Here is a 20584-nt window from a genome sequence, read left to right on the forward strand (position 1 = left end):
TGGAACAATTTTTTAGGATGGAATGCTGTTTGTTTCACTCCCCTCTGATGGATGCAAACGTTCCTGGATTGGACTGACTGGACACCAATTGTGTCAAGGGCATCCAGTCCATATGGTCAGGGAGAGTTGGGATCCTAGCTCCTTACTGCCCACAATGGATGGAAAATTGCTGAACCCTGGGCTGAGGCCAAGACCCCAGGCAGCAGCAGAGCCTCCAAAGCTAGTGGCCTGCAGATCCCATAGGGGTGGGGACAGTGGGCAATGGGTCCCAGAGGGCCAGCAGAGCTTGCAGGTCTGGTGGTGAAGCCAGTGGAGCCAGGGGACCTCAGAAGCCCAGCTGGACCCCTGCAGGGGCTTCCCAGAGGCCAGGACCTGGGGCTGGTGAAGCAGCAATGACTCTGGCCTCTGGGCATGGGGAAATTGGGTCCAAATGTAACCACCACCAGGTGAATTTGAACCTGGGAACTTGGTGTAGGAGTCTCTAAAGCTTGAGCTATAAAGCCAGCTGGCTCTCAGCTTAGGCTGCAGAGCTCACTCCTTCTTATCTCTCCCTGTAAGTGGTCTAAGTGCCACTACATGGGACAGTGAACCACATTAGGTGTGTGGGTTACACAAAACCTAGGGGTACCCTCCTACTTCCTATGCCTATGCAAGGGTTTTAAGAGGTAGAACTTATGAAAACAACACAGGCACTGGTAAAATCCTTTAGACTTGGCCTGAGTATGGATTGCATAAAAACTAGGTAAAAACCGCAGAATTTAATCTATGAGTATTAGCCTTTGGGTAACCATCTTGAGTCCCCTTTCTTTGTCAGTAACATTCCTGATAAAGAAGACATAAATGTAAATCTCTCCAGATATAGAGAGAGCTGTTAAACAGCTAATCCGTTCTTAGGATTTGATTGGAAAGAAGAGAAATGAAAGAGGTATTTTCAAAAACCTTTACCAGTGGTGTAACTCTGCTCCTACTAAGGTCAAATGCTAAGAACTTGTGAAAATCCCACCACAAGACCTGGCCTACACTTAAAATGACACTTAGGATGACATAGCTACATTAGTCAAGGGTATGAAAAATCCAAACTCCTAACTAATTTACTTATGCCGACACATAGAATGGAAGACTGTTTTTGTCAACGTTGCCACTACTGCTTAAAGAGTTTTCCTATACTAATGGGAAAAATCATTCTGTCAGGGTAAACTGTGTTTTCTCTTTGGGGGTAAGATGGCATAGCGATGGTAACCTAGTTATGCGAATGTACTCTCTATAGTGCAGCCATACAGGTTTCTCAAATATTCATAGAAAACAAACATGAGTAAGTATAGTTAAACGGAAATTCAATTTGGAAAACAAACATCCACAGACAGTTATTTGCTATTTGCTTAAATATGGGGCACTTATCAAGCAGGATAATGAAACACATGCTTAACTTTAAGTATATATGTAATCCCAGTGATTTTCACTGGACTACTCAGATTCTTAAGCATGTGCTCAAGTTGAAAATAAATTTCCACACATTCAGTCAACTCTGTAAACCTGTATTTTCAAAAACAAAAACTAACAATAATAAAAGAAAATATTAGATAAAACAAATTATTTGGAAATTAAATAATGAATTTCGGAAGTAGAAGCACTTCAAGTTCTTGATTCTTTGTGCAAAAGAGATAATTTGTGCTTGTTAGATTCATGCATAGTAAATATATCCCGGGGAGTGAAAGAATACAGAGGGGAAAATAAAAAAAATCACCATTTCTGGTATTAACAGAATATGAAAATATCACAGTTTAACTCTTATATACAAATATTTATACTGTAAAAAAGAAATAGTATTTTTTCAATTCCACCAACTGCTTGTAGTATAATGCAATCTCTTTATCTGAAAGTTGAACTTACAATGCAGAACTATATACACAAAAATAACTTAATTCAAAAATAAAATGATGTAAAACATTAGTGCCTACAAGTTCAGCCAGTTGCTCAGACAAACAAGTTTGTTTACATTTGCAGGAGATAATGCTGTCTGCTCCTCATTTGCAATGTCACCTGAATGTGAGAACAGGCAATTATATGGCACTGTTGTGGTGAGCGTCCAAAGATATTTGGACCTGCCAGATGTGCTAAAGATTCATATGTCCCTTCAAGCTTCAACCACCATTTCAGAGGACATGCTTCCAAGCTAATAATGGGTTTTCCTCAATAACAGTCCGAAGCAGTGTGGCCCAAAACATGTTCATTTTCATCGTCAGAGTCAGCTGCCACCAGCAGAAGATTGATTTTCTTTTTTGGTGCTTCAAGATCTGTAGTTTCTGTGCCAGAATGTTGCTTGTTTAAGACTTCTGAAAGAATGCTCCACAACTCCTCCCTCTCAGATTTTGGAAGGCTTGTTTTTTGTCTTAGATTCCTAAATCTTGAGTCAAGTGCAGTAACTCTTTTTAGAAATCTCAGATTGGCATATTCTATGTGTTTTGTCAAATCTGCAATGGAAGTGTTCTTAAACTGAACGTGTGCTTTCTCATCAGCCAAGACTGCTATAACATGAACTATGTGGCAGAATTCAGGTGAAACAGAGCAGGAGACATAAAATTCTCCTTCAACGAGATCAGTCACAAATGTAATTAACTTTTTTTTAAATAAGCATCATCACTTTCAGGTGACATTGTAAATAAGAAGTGGGAATCATTATTTCCCATAAACGTAAACAAACTTGGTATCTAAGTGACAGCCTGTGTAAGAAATAAGACTGAGTGGACTCGTAGGCTCTAAAATTTTAAATTTTTTTGTTTTTGAGTGCAGTTATGTAACAAAAAGTAGTGTACATTTGTAAGTTGCACTTTCATCATAAAGAGATTGCAGTACAGTATTTATGAGGTAAATTGAAAAATGCTAGTTTGTCATTTTTACTGTGCAAATATTTGTAATAAAAATATAAAGTGATCACTATACCGTTTGTATTCTGTGTTGTAATTTAAATCAATATATTTGAAAATGTAAAAAAATCCCAAATACTTAAATTGTATTTGATATTCTATTTTTAATCACAATTAATTTTTAAAATCATGATTATTTTTTGAGTTAATCGCATGAGTTTACTGCAATTAATCAACTGCCTTGCTTTATATTTTATCTTCTTTATAACCTGAGCTGCATTTCCAAACATCTGACCATCTGACAAAACAACTTGGAGAGTTTCATGAATATTATTGCTTTTCATTTTCCAATCACCATTCTGCAAAAAAGCAAGATCTTTAGTTTCCCACTTCAAATTCTGCTGTCCTAACAAAAGACATAAACTAGTTTTTCCTCAACAAGCAAAAGTATTAGTTAAAATATACATTAAATTAAAACAAACGAAAAATAGTGAAATTTTCTGGAAAGAGGCAAATGTGCTTTTTCATTCATTCATTCAGTTATCGACAAGAGAGATTAGTACACACCATTATTGTTTTAGACAGTGATTTTGGCTTTTTTAACTGCAGAATGAAACAATTCTCTCTCCCTCTGTGATAATTATTTTTTTTCAGTTTCCCTGTTTACAAATGAGAAACTGTTAATTGAAACACAGAATGAATCATTGCTTCCACCCATTTCTGGCAAAATTCTGATTTGTGTCAATCCAAGTCTAATAATTAGGTCTCTTTTTAAATCAAGAATCATAACAGTATGTATTTTAAGTTTGTGTCCAAATAAAGATTGACTGATTTGAATAAATGTTAGATTAACAATACAGTTTGGTTAAAATTGGGGTTGTAATTGTCTTTAATAAATCATGGTGTTTGATGACTAAAGACTAATATTAAATATAGCTAAAATGAGAGCACAGTTTTTTCCAGGTGAAAAAGAAAAGCCTTTAAAGGCCTTACAACTAGTATTAGCAGCCATGGTATATGGGCCATCACTAATGTTCATCACTAAAATCAGCTTTTTATCAGCCATCCAAGGGAATTCATTTGGAAAGCTAATTGAATGTCATTGGCAAGGGCACACTTTGCAATAGGTGGCCAATCATGCATTCTTTTGGTATTTGCTGTATAAACATGAATCACAGTGAACCCATTTATTCTTGTGAATATACTCCATTATTCCATGTGAATTCCATTGTAATTTGCTACTCTAGAAGAAAACAAACTATTGATAGGGTTCATAAAATGTGTGAAAACACCAGCATGCTTTGTGATACCAGTATGGTGATGAAAGACTCTTTCTGGTTTGGTTTGGTTTTCCATTTCAAATTATTTAGTTGCATTTCATATGTATGATAGGGCCCTGCACACATGTTCAGTATGGCAAGAACATGTACAGTGAGCATTCAAGTTCAGAAATGAAAGACTAGAAAATGAACATACACCAGGGGTAGCCAAATACTGGCCCTGAGCAGGCCCCCACACCACTATATTTTCCTGCTCCTTTGCAGATATAGGGGATCACAGTTCCCATTGGCCATGGATCATCATTCCCAGCTGACGGGAGTTGCAATAGCCCATACCTGTGGAGGGGCAGGTAAATATAGCAACAGAGGCCTACCAACGGCTAACCCTGGTGAACCGTTGCCATTTTATTACCCAGGCCTGACATACACTCATACTCGTTTCACCCAGAGTCAGAAGCCAATATAAAAGAAGAAGCCATTTGTACACCAAAGAGTTTCACCAGTCCTTATAGCATTCCCATAGGCACACACAAGGATCCTTCTTTATCTGCCTGTGATTAAGGTGATCATATTTTCAAAGTCAAAGAAATGGAAAGTCTTTTGTAGCCAAGTGTTTTTAAGGTCATGATTTGTTCACATACCGTACTTTTTAATAAAACATACGTCTGTGTCAATGTGACTAGCTTCTGACACAACATGTTTTTCGGTGTGGAGGATTTTTTTTTCTGCCTAGTAACTTGGTGGCTTTTGTGAACCTCTCAACAAGTGTTAATATTCATTCTGAGCAAAATAGCACCCAACAAAAACAGCGCTGATGAAGTATCTACTATAAATTCATTTGATTTTCTCTGGACTTCAAACACATGTCTTCCCATTGAAAGGTTATGCCCAATGAACACAGAATGAAATTTCCTCTGTTACAGTTATCTGGCTTTGAACAAATAATTTGTTGTTATTGGAATAAAAGCAAAATGTATTCACTGATCAAATGGAAAACTAGGATATTATGTGTCCCCCCCAAAGTAATTTCCTTGGGCACTGGGTGCCATGTGAAATATTGGTATATGTGGCCATTTTGCCCTCAAGGGGCAAACAAATTGAATGCCTGAAACAGAGTAATAAGGAATATTAAATAGTTTCCATTATTGTCTTTCTCTCTGGGCAATATTTTGATTTTGCACAAACTATAGACCTTGTTGTACCTAGCCATTGGCAAATACAGGTTTACAGTATTAAACCTGTTGAGTGTGACAATAGGAGTTGTAACTCTTAATTCTGTAGGCCAACTAAGAATCTCTGTACAAAGTAATTGAAATGTGAGATCTTATTCCATACTTAAGGTAACCTTTGGGTGACAGTCTTCTGCTTTCTAGGCTATTATCCACATCAGGGAATACAAAAGCGAGGAGATAAAGCAAGCAATTATATCAAAATCAAATATATAATAAACACTTAGAAGAAGCCTCGATACCTAGCACATTTTTAAGTAAAAGACATAGGGAATGTGAGCAAATTAATTTTTTCAAACTAAAGACCTCTTGCCTACTTAAGTTTATCAAAGAATCACTTAGTCTTATAAGCTGGACCTCTGATATTAACCGTGAGGGTCATAGAATTCTGGAGTATGAGATAAAACAGAGAAAACTCAGCACTGACACGGAGATAAATTAGAGCAATCAAACTTATCTTATCTCTACCTCCTAGAATGCAATAATTGAAACTGAAGAATATTTGGCTACAAGACTTATGGGGCTTAATAAATGACTTCTGAAGCCTAATGTGCTAGGGATGTGCAAGAAAGATGCAAAACAAACAAACAAACAAACAAACCCCAACCCAAACACGTTTCTACTAAGTGCTCTCTTGCACGATGAAGCCATAATATGTCTCTACCTCTACAAAAGAACATGTATACACACACATCTCTGCCAATTAAACTTACATATCATACCATGCCATCATGTCCTGTGTGTGGGACTGATCCAAAAATCCACTGATGTGAATAGAAAGATTCCCCTTGACTTCAGTGGACTTTGGTCAGACTTGTAACACAACGTAGCATATGATACAGAAAAATCCATGTACTGTGTTTGCTGCTGCAGTTTTTCCACATTCTATCTGTAAAACCAATTACTTTAGTTACTAGGAGCCCAATTGAGCAGGCCTTGCTATGGTTGCCTGCTGCTGAGCATTGGACAACTGTTTACACTGAGCTTTTGACAGTAACATTCAGGGCTTTCTCCTGAAGAGTTACAGTTAATTTTGAGCCATGGCATCTCCTTTCATATTGAAAAGGAGAGAAGCAGGCTTTAGATGTAGAAATCCCCACAAGAAATTTCTCTCTGAGAGACTGACTGAGTTGACCTTGTATGAGGGGAGGGAAAAAATGCCTCAAAACTTGGAGACCACAAGACCCTTTGTGAGAGGCCAACATCATCCAAATGGAGATCGTGAAAGATGTACAATCTGCTTCTAGCAGCTCACCCCATGGTAACTTGCAAAAGTAGCTAATACAATCTGGGTTTGTATCAGCTTCTCTGGTTAATTTCTATGGGGTTGGATGGACTAAAATGCATCTCCTAAAAAGCTCTGATGTCAGTCTGCCCCCAAGTCGACACTGTAAACAGGGCCTGGCTGTGGAGGCCCCCAAATTCCCTTTCTGTGCAGACAAATAGAGCTCCACAGGTAGACCTGAGGGTGATGTTAATGACCTGAAAAGGCCTTCGAACAAACACAGCAAACTAGTTGTGGTTCCAAGAAGTTAGAAGATCCTCCAATTTGCATGAATTTGCATTTGTCAACACTGAATTTCATCTGCCCTCATGCTGTTCATTCACTTGGCTTTGTTAGGTCTCTCTGAAAGAAATCTTTTCTAATCATTATTTGCCTAATTACCTTTTGTGTACTCTGCACATGTTGTCCCCTCAAAATCCACACCATTTTCCAGATCACTGATACATATATTTAATCATCACCAGTGTGGGAATAGAATTTTGCAACGCTGTTTGCAGCATTGGAAACGGATTTTTTAAAATTTTTATTCTTAATATTTCTGTTTCTTATATGTAGCTTTCTAATAATAACATTACTTCACATTTCATCCCATAACTTTTCCCCAAATTTGTTTTTATTTAAAAGGTGAGTTTAAAGTAATTTTCCCCCACTCTCTAATAACTCAGAAATGGCTAAAGAGATTTTCAGCAAATTTTTAAAAAGGGAAAAAAAATCCAACAATTCTGGACTTAAATTAAGCAAGAAAAGCCTTTCAGAAAACACCAAAGGATTTTTCCTTTCCATCTCAAAATAAACTGATAGATTTCACAAATCTTTATTCTGCTGTTAGATGAAGGTCACTACAACTGCTTTTACACAAATGATAATGCAGTAAATCACTACAGCATCCACAGTAGATTACAATGCATAGCAGTACAGAGTTCTAGAGGATCATCTCATAATCATGGTTTTTACTATGTAACAAGAAACTTTCAGTGCTTGCTGAATTACGGGAATGTACTCATTGGGAAAGTGGCATGCATTATATAGTGTTAACCAATAATTGCATGAGTGTACACATTTTCACAGGTGTTTGGTTACCACAACACACTATTGCCATACTCTGACATATTCCTTTTTCTTCCCAGCACACTGTTGTATTGCCACTTGCTCTGCTGGAGATCTTTGCTACCCCACACCGTTATCCATCAAAGAAGAAAGGACTGATCCTATTAGGATTTGTTTCTCTTGCCTATCTCAGCTGGTAAGAATTATATATTGTAATCACTTGATTTTTCAGTAAGTGGTCCGCTCCAGAAAACCTGGCAAAATTCTGTATTTAGAAGATTATTTTTCCCTATAAAGAAAATGTATAAATCGAAATAATCACATCATGGCCAGTTTTCAGGAAAAGCCATTCAGAGGAATTTTTTTGTATGTTTGTAAGAATTACATGATTTTCCCTGAAAACAAAAGGCCAAGAGGACTTTTTCCAGCCATGCGTTTAGTCGGCCTCCTCAAAAAACAACAATGTGCCTGAAGCCATCCACAACATGACCTGCTGCTTCAGAGCCTCTCTTGAAAGACAAGTTGTGCTAAATTTTAACAAACCAGGGGGTTGCTTTGGAAATCTCCACTAGAGCAGTGTCCTCAGTTTGTTTCCACCCATGTTTCCTTACTGGATCCTACCAAATTCACATGCAGGCTTGCAAACCTAGTGAGGAGGACTTTAAACTAGGTTTGTTGGGGAATGGTGACCTAAGCCCTGAGGTAAGTGGGGAAGTGGGATACTGGGAAGAAACACAAGGAGGAAGGAGCAACAAAGGAGGACCCCTGATTTAAATGGAGAAGGTAGGGCAATCAACTAGTTATCTAAGGTGTTTGTACATGAATGCAAGCCTGGGAAACAAACAGGAAGAATTAGAAGCCCTGGTCCAGTCAAAGAACTATGATTTGACTGGAATAATGGAGACTTGGTGGGATGACTCGCATGACTGGAGCCCTGTCATGGAAGGGTATAAACTGTTCAGGAAGAACAGGAAGGGGAGAAAAGGAGGAGGAGTTGCACTGTATATAAGAGAGCAGTACGATTGCTCAGAGCTCCAGTATATGGAGGGAGAAAAGCCTGTTGAGAGTCTTTGGGTTAAGTTTAGAAGCAGGAGCAACAGGGGTGATGATGTAGTTGGTGTCTGCTATAGGCCACCAGATCAGATGGATGAGGTAAACGAGACTTTCTTCAGACAACTGAGAGAAGCTTCCAGATCACAGGCCCTGGTTCTCATGGGGGACTTTAATCACCCTGGCATCTGTTGAGAGACCAATACAGCAGTACACAGACAATCCAGGAAGTTTTTGGAAAATGTTGGGGATAACTTTCTCGTACAAGTGCTGAAGGAACCCACCAGGGGCCATGCGCAGCTTGACCTGCTGCTCACAAACAGCGAGGAACTAGTAGGTGAAGTAGATGTGGGTGGCAACCTGGGAAGCACTGAGCTTGACATGGTAGATTTCAGGATCCTGACCAAAGGAAGAAAGGAGAGCAGCAAAATACAAACCCTGAATTTCAGAAAAGTAGACTTTGACTCCCTCAGGGTATGTCTACACTACAAAGTTAGTTCGAACTAACGGACGTTAGTACGAACTAACTTTCATAGGCACTACACTAGCGCTCCGTTACTTCGAATTTAATTCGAACTAGCGGAGCGCTTAGTTCGAACTAGGTAATCCTCATTCCACGAGGATTAAGCAAAGTTCGAACTAGCTAGTTCGAATTAAGGGGTGTGTAGCCCCTTAATTCGAACTAATGGGAGGCTAGCCCTCCCCAGCTTTCCCTGGTGGCCACTCTGGCCAACACCAGGGAAACTCTGGCCAACACCAGGGAAACTGCCCCCCTCCTGGCCCCGGACCCCTTAACTGCGGTGCCCGTGCCAGGTGCAAGCCTACCAGCACATTTGTCTCGTGCCATCCCTCTCCAGCCTTCCACAAACCTTGGGCAGGGACACCACTCCTACCCCCTGGCTAATACCACTCCATGGACCCAACCTCCATGACTTGATCTCACTTCCCTTTAAACTCTGTTCCAGTTCTAGCCTTCACAGCCTCCTGCAGCAAGGAGTTCCACAGGTTGACTCTTTGCTTTGTGAAGAACAACTTTCTGTTACTAGTTTGAAGCCTGCTACCCATTCCTTTCCTTTGGTGTCCTCTAGTCCTTCTTTATGGGAACTAATGAAGAACTTTTCTGTATGCACCCTCTCCTCCCAACTCCTGCTTTTAGAGACCTCTATCCTGTCCCCCCCCCCCCCGTCTCCTCTTTTCTAAGCTGAAAAGTCCCAGTCTCTTTAGCTTCTCTTCATATGGGACCTGTTCCCAACCCCTGATCATTTTAGTTGCCCTCCCCTCTCCCAGCCTCTCTCTTCCCCTCTCCCACTTCCTTTTCCCAGTCTCCCCCAGTTTTGTTCAATTAAGACAGATTCAATTTTTGAACACAATTGTCCTTTATTTTGTACATCAAGAAGAGGGGCTAGGGAAGGGTAAGTGGAAGGAGGTGAGGGAGGAATGGGGTACGCGCCCCCAATGGGGAGGACTGGGCTGGCTCTGCGGGCTTCTGGGGGTGGAACCTCTCCTGCAGCCCCCCAATTGCCCCTTCTCCCCAGATGGCAGCCTGCGGCAAGTGCAGCCGGTCTGATGGCCGAGTGCTGTGATGTGCCTAGTGTGGGTACTCCGGGCAATCCAAGCCAGGACTGCTTTGCAAGCGGGACACCCTTGAGAACTGTCTGTCCGGGGTAGGGGTCGGGACCCTTTAAGCACAGCCCTCGGCTAGCCTGAGACAGCATCTCCATGCTTTAAGTCCTCCTCTGATGCCCTGCCGGCACTGCTTCCGGCCATCCTTAAGCCTGGTTCAGGGTCCACTTAATGTGGACATGCTAGTTCGAATTAGCAAAACGCTAATTCGAACTAGTTTTTTAGTCTGGATCCGTTAGTTCGAATTAGCTTAGTTCGAATTAACGTTGTAGTGTAGACGTACCCTCAGAGAACTGATGGGCAGGATTCCCTGGGATGCTAACATGAAGGGGAAAGGAGTCCAGGAGAGCTGCCAGTATTTTAAAGAAGCCTTATTAAAGGCACAGGAAGAAACCATGCCGACGCGCAGTAAGAAAAGCAAATATGGTAGGCGACCACATTGGCGTCTTTTCAAAAAGGGGGATGCGCTGGTGAATCTTTTGGTTCTGCTGCTTCTTACCTATGACAATGGACACATTATTTCAAATGAACTTGCCTTGGTCATTAAATTGTTTGTTTCAGTCCCACTAAAACCAAAACCAAAACCAGCCCATAATATTCACGTAAACTGTACAGACAAAATGCACTTATGATTTCAGATCCTTCTATAGTGGCTTGGAAATATGGGGCTTTGTTACTACATTATATGACCATATGTTAGGAATGGTTTATCTTAATCTTATTTTAACCTTAAAGGGTTTACAATCATTGCTTCCCAAATTCCTCTCCTGTGAGCCATTTTGCTGCATTCGTTAGCATTAAGCCACATTTTGTTTTCTTCTGAGGCTCAGTGACGTAATGATCAAACAGGCTCATTGCTTCCCTGGGCAATGTGTGTGTTCGGGGGGGGGAGGGGGGGAGAAGAGGTAGCTCCATGCTTCCAGAAAGGGTGTGGGCCTCAGGTAAAAGGGGCAGGGCTGCGTTGCTCCCCCAACCGGCCTCCAGAGCTGGCCAGAGTGCATGTTAATAGTCCAATCATTGGGTCTGATGCTCCATAATCAGCATCTTTACCACTCCTCTTTCCTCCAAGCTATGGAATCAGATGGTTCATTTGCCATGTGAGGTATTGGATTAGCCAGGAAAACAAGTAAAGAATCAAGCAGGGTAGCCAAAATGGCTTCCCACTGCATGTGCCTTTCTTCAAGGGCTGCTTCCACATGGGATTTCATTACAAAATGTGATTTTTGCTGGACTCAAAACTGGGAGGTGGCTTCCAACCAAGGGAGGCTGCCAGGCATGGTGAGAAATCTGGCAGACATACTAGTGAATTCCTACCGTGACAGATTTTGATATCCCTTCTCATGATAAGTAGAATATTACTCTACAAGTAGTCAACCAAAAGTATCAAAAACCTGGCCTGTAATCATCTTCCCGGTCTTAAAATACCAATACTAGATCTGTGGAACTCTTATGTTATGCAACTTTAGACCTTAAATACATCCTGCCCTTTCCCATTTTAATTGTAAAATCAACATAACAGCAAAAAGCATAGTAATATGGGCGCCAATCACCAGAAATATACCTTGGGCCATAACATGGATTAGATCACACCACCTTTCTAAGATCAGTAAATATAAATAATCATATAATATGCACTGCATCTTAAGCTATAAATAAATACATAAGTAAATAAATATGGGGTCTCTACTCCATCGCTTTCCAGTCATGTATCCACTCCATCTTGATGATGAATTAAAATATTTCAAGTACAGATTGAACATCTCTAATCCACAACTCTCCGGTCTGGCAACATCCATGGTCCGGCATGATTTTAGTTCATCGTATGTCCACTTATCATGGGCATGGCCTAGTCCCATAAAGTTTGTTGACGGTCACCAGTCCTGGCTCTCAGTGTTCTGTGCTGTTATTTAGCTCTAATTTACCCCTACATGTCTTGGTTGGTACTGCTACTGGACAAGATTGATGTCCTGTGGTTTGGCAAATTCTCTGGTTCGGCACTCGTCAGGTCATAAGAACATAACATAAGAATGGCCATACTAGGTCAGAACAAAGGCCCATCTAGCCCAGTATCCTATCGTCCGACACTGGCTAATACTAGGTCTCTCCAGAAGGAATGAACAGAACAGATAATCATCAAGTAATCCCACCCCTGTTGCGCATTCCTAGTTTCAGACAAACAGACGCTAGGGACCCCATCCCTACCCATCAGGGGTAATAGGCATTGTTGGACTTATCCTCCATTAATCTATGTAGCTCTTTTTTTAAGCCTGTTAAAGTCCAAGTCTTCATGCACTCCCTGCCAGGGGATGTTGTGAACCTTTTGTCTGTTTTAAACGCGCTACCTATTAATTTCATTTGGTGACCCTTAGGTCTTACGTTATGAGAACAAGTAAATAATTTTTCCTTATTCACTTTTTCCACACCAGTCATGATTTCATAGACCTCTGTCATATTGCCCGCTGTCTCCTCTTTCCTCAATTGAAGAGTTCCAGTCCTTTTAATCTCTCTCCTTATAGGACCCATTCCAAACCGCATTTCTGTTGCCCTTTTCTGAACTTTTTCCAGTGCCAATATATCTTTTTTGAGAAGAGGTGACTATATCTGTACACAGTATTCAAGATGTGGGTGTACCACGGTTTTATATAGAGGCAATAAGATATTCTCTGTCTTATTCTCCAACTCCTAATATTCTGTTTGTTATTTTGGACTGCCGTTGCCCACTGAGTGGTTATTTTCAAGGAACTCTCCACAATAACTCCAAAAATCTCTTTCAAGTTGTAATAGCTAATTTAGTTCCCTTCATTTTATACCTATAGTTAGGATTATGTTTTTCAATATGCATTACTTTGCATTTATCAACATTAAAATTCATTTACCATTTTGTTACCTAGTCTCCTACTTTTGTGACATTCTTTTGAGGGTACCAGACTAGAAAGTTTCAACATGTATATTTTGTCCTAGATACCAGTGCTCAGCTTCAGTTCATGTCCTTCTCTCTTTGAAATTACATGCTCCCAAAAACCTGATTTGCACCAATATGTTCTTTGCCTTTCCTGAAATTACACCTGTCTTTGCATACTCTCTGTGGAACTGCTTTTTCTTCCTTCAATGACAGTGTAGCTCCCATTAAGATTAGTGGAAATGAGGCACATTTAGTGAAAGAACAGGAGAAACCCTAAATCTTTCTTTTAGGTTACTGTGATACATCAGGTATTACTGATTTATAAAATGCTGCCCCCAAATCTGGTAGTGTTCTAGTATTCTTGTTACCCCTGTGTCATCTCTTCCTATAATTACTAAGAAGTGCAAATATTACTTCAGTATTACCCTGGACTATGCATTGTTACTTGATACTCTATTGTATGTCTTATCACAAAAACCTATTTTATTCCATTTCTAAGTTGACATCTACATTTTCAAAATAATAGGCATCTGAATATGGTATGCATGTTGAACCTATAATCGCATATGCAAAATGTTCAATTGTACAATGAATGCAAATTTTTGACAGTGCATTTCTAGCTGTGTGCTAAAAAATTCATCCTCTCCATCCATTGTTTCAGCTCACTGTGGCCAAATTTTTGACATATAGGTACCCAAAGACAGGCACTTAAATAAATATTTATGCACCACAACAGCCAGTCAGATTACTTACGTTTCATCAGCTCAAGTGAGAGATGATGATGATTTGTGTGTCTGAAAATCATACCACTTATTTAAATGCATTAAAAAAAATGATGTAGGTGCCAAACCTAAGGTACCCAAGTCTAAAAAATTTGATCCACATAATCTAGTCTCATACTACCTAAGACCAGGATCACTGCCTTTGTTATTGCCTGAGACACGTGTATCATATTGAACAAAATACATAGAGGCTCTGCATAATAATAAAAAAGGGCAGCTACATCATTTTCCCTATTGAGACTCCAATTAGTGTCAAGCAGCTAATGCTTCCTGTTATTATTACTGAGGCCTTTTTATAGGCTTTTTTATTTCCTCAGTCATTTCACACCCCAGTTGTTTCTTTTGAACAGAGGACCTATGATGTATCTATAAAACTAGCTTCTACTCTTAATGTTCCAAGCTCAGCCCAATAAAACTCTATTACTAGCAATACTGATTTCTCCCATCAACGCTTTTATTTGAGAGTTAACAAATCTTTCTTCACAAACCTCTTCTTTTAGGCCCTACCAGCGCCTTCCTTAACTACTGTTTGTCTGTTTTCCTGCTTTAAGACCATCAAGGAAACTTGTTTTCTCTAGCATTTACCTGTTTCTCAGATTTGTGACATCTCTCAATTCTGGTGACACAGATACTCTGAGGCATGACTCACATAGCCCCGGGGCAGGGTAGTGTTTTCTCACAGAATGGCATACTCTCCTGACCTAGGAAGATAATGGCAGTGGGAGAAAATCACCAGGATTTCTCCCTACTGACAGTGCTGGGGAAAGTCTAAGGGCAGCTTAATGGAGACAACAGACATGGCTCAGCTTTCCAATAGAATTGTATCAAATCCATGGCCACAAAAGTGAATATCACACTTTCCAGTTAAATCCTAATGGACTTGGGCTGTGTCTACACTGGCATGAATTTCCGGAACTGCTTAAAACGGAATACTATTCCATTTTCAGTTTTTCTGGAAAAGGGGCGTCTACATTGGCAGGCTGCTTTTCCGGAAAAGCCCTTTTTCCGGAAAAGCGTCTGTGGCCAATGTAGACGCGATTTCCGGAAAAGAGCCCCGATCGCCATTTTTGCGATCGGGGCTTTTTTCCGGAAAAGACTACTGGGCTGTCTACACTGGCCCTTTTCCAGAACAGTGTTCCGGAATAGGGACTTATGCCCGAGCGGGAGCAGAATCGTTTTTCTGGAATAGTGGCTGATTTTGTACAGTAGAGCGTCGTTGCTTTTCTGGAAATTCAAGGGCCAGTGTAGACAGCTCGTAGCTTATTCCGGAAAAGTGGCTGATTTTCCGGAATAAGTGGCCCAGTGTAGACACAGCCTTGGGGTTTGTTTAACTGTTTAAAACAGCACTAAATTAAAACACACGAGGGGACCTTTTGTGCACACCAGCAGGATCTACACAGACCTTGTGTATTTAGCAGCATGTTATACGAATGTGAGACATGGGTGATAACAAAAGATTCGAAGAGAAGGATATTGGCATTCAAAAGGAGTTGTTATACAAAGATCCTGAGAATAGGAAGGATGCAGAAGGTCACCAATGAGGAATTATATAGGAAAATACAGCTAAAAGAGAACCTAGTGCAGAAGGTTATACCACGGAAGTTACAGTTATTCGGGCATATCTGCAGAATGAACAATGGGCAAAAAGTTAAGACCTTGGTAATTCAGCATAATGGATGGTCCAAATAGGAGAGGCAGAACCCACAGAGAATGGGTAGATAATATAGTAGATTGGTACAGAACTAGTCTACAGAAACAAAGGACACTCCGCACTGGACAGGGAAAGAGGGAAGGAAAGAGTGAGGGAGGTATTAGACACCAACGGGTGTTGAGCCCATGGTTGTTGTTGATGATGATGATAGTCTGCTTTAGAAACCATAGTCCCATATGGCAATACTAGTCTAACACATGGACAAGCTCTTGGGGGATAGAACTCAGGACTTTGCAATCCAAATGCGCAGGCTTCGTCCATTGTCAGACTGTATTAGAAGAGTGAGTGTCCCCACTTCAACAAAGGGCTAAATGTAGCCTCAGCCCATCCTTCTGGCTTTTTGTAATGTAAATCTAATTTTAAACTGCCCATCTTTTCAAGGCACTACATTTGTAGTTCTAATCCAATTTGGATGAGTCAGGGGCCATTTGAATAGCACTTATCTACTGATGTGTTGTATTGTTAAAAAAAAGTTCAACCATGATTTATCAAAAAATTAGTTTCAAGACTCTTTTGACCAATGGAAGTCACAGTATGCAAATAACAGAGATTAACTGATAACCATAGCAATATGTAAATGGGACTTAGGGAACAAGAAGCAGGATAGAATGAAGCTCTACAAACAACCCAAGAAAGGGCAGGAGAGGACAATGCCACCACATCCCCTGCTACATAGCTACATTGCTCTTCCTTCCTTTTCTCGATGGGACAAAGGGAAGAGGTGCTGGGGATCTTTGCCCCCTTAGTGGAACCAGGTCATCAGCAACTCACTGATGGGGCTGGTCACTGCAGAAGGGAGAGAAAGACAAGAAAAAGCATTTGCCTCTGCCAAGGTGCAGTCTTGGTGGATGATGAAAAACGAAGGCAACCATTTGGAAAAAGATGCATATAAAAGCTTATTTGCTGCATATAAAAGCTTATTTGCTGTTCTACAATATAGTTAAGTACATTATAGTTAAATGTCCATATTTCTCAAATGTGGAGACTTACCTCAGTTACTTAAATATCACTATAGTCACTGAAGTTAGTCATGATCGAACCAAGCTAGTTGTGGTAGAATATTGCATGTCTTCTAATGCATGCTGAATGGCATGTGTACTTAAGAGAAAAGAGCCCTGTCTTCTAACTGATCAGTAAAGATCCAGTATATCACTAATTAAATGTTTTATTCTTGATTATGACAGTTGTGATAACATATTCCTTCCTGGATGGGAAATCTTTAAATTCTTCTTCTAACTGAATATCCTAACCAAAAACCATTTATCTCCTTGTCTAGGGTCCTGTGGATTTACTCTGTGACTGGAGAGTGGGTATATCCTCTCTTCACCTTTTTCAGCCCAATGGGTCTAGCGGCCTTTTTCTGCAGTAGCCTTGTGCTCATTGTCTGGATCTACAACACCGGAGAGTTTCTCAACCGTATGATTTGGGGTCAGTTCACTTTTGATTTTTCCATGTGTAATCAAAGGAAATATTGAAATGTGCTTTGAGAGTGAAAGCTGATCAAATAACAGAGTGGTGTTTGTGTGCCTGTCTAAAGGGGAGTCATGCACAAAGCAGATGTTTTATCTCCAAGAGAGTGCCCCAGTTTTTAGCAATACTACCACCCTCCCCCCGAAAAAAATATGCGATACATCAGTTTTCCCTAATGTAACTTGAGAAGGGTCTTCTGCCAGCACAATAATTCAAATCTGATCCCTTCTCATACCATCATGCATAGAATCAAAATTCCTCTGGCCTAAACCTTTGCACCTATGTGCAGAAATTATTCAACTATGCACGGCTGCCATTAATGAGGGGTTTACAGATGAAAGAAAATGGACATTCGTGGACCTGAGAAGCAAGCATCAATGCTTCTGTCAAGGGAACATGATAGATGGCATGTTTGTGATCTTTAACCAACCATTCAATGTCTGCTTTCTGCTTCTGCAGCCCCGAGTTGGTGTCATGAGCCAAGATATTTATTTTAAAAAATTTAGAAACCCACATAACAGAATTGATTTTTATTTTAGGTAGTTATATTATACATTGAGGGGAAAAAAAAATTTCCCTCGGGTTTTGCATCTTTTTCCCACTCCCTAAAAATAGTTTCTTACGTGAAGATGTTTCTGTTGGGAGGAAATGTATATATTTTGCTCAGGACAAAGGTAGGAAAATTTGTGATTTCTTCCAGGGTGGAATTTTGCAAGCATTGGGAGGAGGCAGGAGAAGAGATCTTGTGGAGACTCATGAAAATCTCAGGCCAAAAGTTTTCAATCAGAGGGCTTAAAATCCACCTAAATAGAAATTACTGAATTTCACAGTTGCTGAGTAACTCTAAAGAGGATGAATGCTACAGGCACCCAGGTTTGAAAATTTGGCCATAGCCTTTTCTTGCTTAAACTTACCAGGTGAAGACTAGTGTAGGTAGCTGTAGCGAGACCTACACAAAAAAAGATGAAAGGCCAGATCCTTCATTCAAACCTACCCAGGTATTTCTACTGATTCAAGAGGGACTACAGAGTTGTAAGCGAGCTAAGAATTTAGCTCCAAATCTGTGATCAAAGGCCACAGGTATCTCTGCTATGAGGAATATAATTTGTTTGCAAACACCACAAGATGCAGTAGCTGGATATCTGTTTCTAAACAAGTATGCCTCTGTTTCTTGGAAAGATGTACCAACAACAAACTTTGTACCATAGAATCACAGAATCGTAGAATGCTAGGACTGGAAGGTACCTCGAGAGGTCATCGAGTCTAGTCCCCTGCCCTCATGGCAGGACCAAATACTGTCTAGACCATCCCTGATAGACATTTATCTACCTACTCTTAAATATCTTCAGAGATGGAGATTCCACAGCCTCCCTGGGCAATTTATTCCAGTATTTGACTACCCTGACAGTTAGGAACTTTTTCCTAATGTCCAACCTAAACCTCCCTTGCTGCATTTTAAGCCCATTGCTTCTTATTCTATCCTCAGAGGCCAAGATGAACAAGTTTTCTCCCTCCTCCTTATAACACCCTTTTAGATATCTGAAAACTGCTATCATGTCCCCCCCTCAATCTTCTCTTTTCTAAACTAAACAAACCCAATTCCTTCAGTCTTTCCTCATAGGTCGTGTTCTCTAGACCTTTAATCATTCTCGCTGCTCTTCTCTGGACCCTCTCCAATTTCTCCACATCTTTCTTGAAATGCGGTGCCTAGAACTGAACACAATACTCCAACTGAGGCCTAACCAGCACAGAGTAGAGCGGAAGAATGACTTCTCGTGTCTTGCTCACAACACACCTGTTGATGCATCCCAGAATCATGTTTGCTTTCTTTGCAACAGCATCACACTCCTGACTCATATTCAACTTGTGGTCCACTATAGCCCCAATATCCCTTTCTGCTGTACTCCTTCTTAGATGGTCGCTTCCCATTCTGTATGTGTGAAACTGATTGTTCCTTCCTAAGTGGAGCACTTTGCATTTGTCTTTATTAAACTTCATCCTATTTACCTCAGGCCATTTCTCTAATTTGTCCAGGTCATTTTGAATTATGACCCTATCCTCCAGATTAGTCGCAAACCCTCCCAGCTTGGTATCATCTGCAAACTTAATAAGCGTACTTTCTATACCAATATCTAAATCGTTGATGAAGATATTGAACAAAGTCGGTCCTAAAACAGACCCCTGCGGAACCCCACTTGTTATGCCTTTCCAGCAGGATTGTGAACCCATTAATAACTACTCTCTGAGTACGGTTATCCATCCAGTTATGCACCCACTTTATAGTAGCCCCATCTAAGTTGTACTTACAAGAATATCATGCGAGACTGTATCAAACACCTTACTAAAGTCTAGGTATACCACATCCACCGCTTCTCCCTTATCTCCCTTATCTTGATAAGACTTGTTATCCTATCAAAGAAAGCTTTCAGATTGGTTTGACACGATTTGGTCTTTACAAATCCATGCTGGCTGTTCCCTATCACCTTGCCACTTTCCAAGTGTTTACAGATGATTTCTTTAATTACTTGCTCCATTATCTTCCCTGGCACAGAAGTTAAACTAACTGGTCTATAGTTTCCTGGATTGTTCTTGTTTCCCTTTTTATAGATGGGCACTATATTTGCCCATTTCCAGTCCTCTGGAATCTCTCCTGTCTCTCATGATTTTCCAAAGATGATACCTAGAGGCTCACATACCTCCTCTATCAGCTCCTTGAGTATTCTAGGATGCATTTCATCAGGCCGTGGTGACTTGCAGGCATCTAACTTTTCTAGGTGATTTTTGATTTGTTCTTTTTTTATTTTACCTTCTAAAACTACCCCCTTCCCACTAGCATTCACTATGTTAGGCATTCCTACAGACTTCTCAGTGAAGACCGAAACAAAGAAGTCATTGAGCATCTCTGCCATTTCCAAGTTCCTGTTCCTGTTACCATCTTTTACTACAGATTATTAGGTCTCCCCAGAAGTGACTCCATTCTGAAAGTAGCATGCAGAACAAGTCGCTCTCTCAAAGAAAGCCTTTTGATTCATTTATCGATTGTGAAACAAGCTCAGGATAGGTTTCTTTTTCATGCCATATGAATATGTTTCACTACTTCATGTGTGTTTCGCCATTATTTCCTAACCTAAAAAAGCCAGTTACAGCAACTGGAGACTATATATATTTTAAAGAAAGTGGAATACGAATGATTTGATGTGAAAGATGGTAACTGAAGAAAAAGGAACATATCAACCAGCGATCAAATTAAATTCAAGTCAGTGTGTGTTTGGAACTAGTGACTAAATATATTCAGCTAAAAATAAGAAATCAATTTCACTAAGGTCTGTTGGCCAGAGATA

At 40.3% G+C, this 20584-nt stretch overlaps 1 protein-coding gene across 1 annotated transcript in view; it reads left to right on the forward strand.

The window, feature by feature from the left end:
• The window catches only part of ADTRP (androgen dependent TFPI regulating protein), a 53782-nt gene that overhangs the window by 20913 nt on the left and 12285 nt on the right, over window positions 1-20584 (forward strand). The window contains exons 4-5 of the mRNA XM_006138772.4: window positions 7786-7901; window positions 17050-17201. Of these exons, the coding sequence (XP_006138834.1) occupies window positions 7786-7901; window positions 17050-17201 (268 nt within the window). The remainder of the gene's footprint in view (window positions 1-7785; window positions 7902-17049; window positions 17202-20584) is intronic.

Source organism: Pelodiscus sinensis, chromosome 2 (assembly GCF_049634645.1).
Source record: "Pelodiscus sinensis isolate JC-2024 chromosome 2, ASM4963464v1, whole genome shotgun sequence".
NCBI classification, from domain to species: Eukaryota; Metazoa; Chordata; order Testudines; family Trionychidae; genus Pelodiscus; species Pelodiscus sinensis.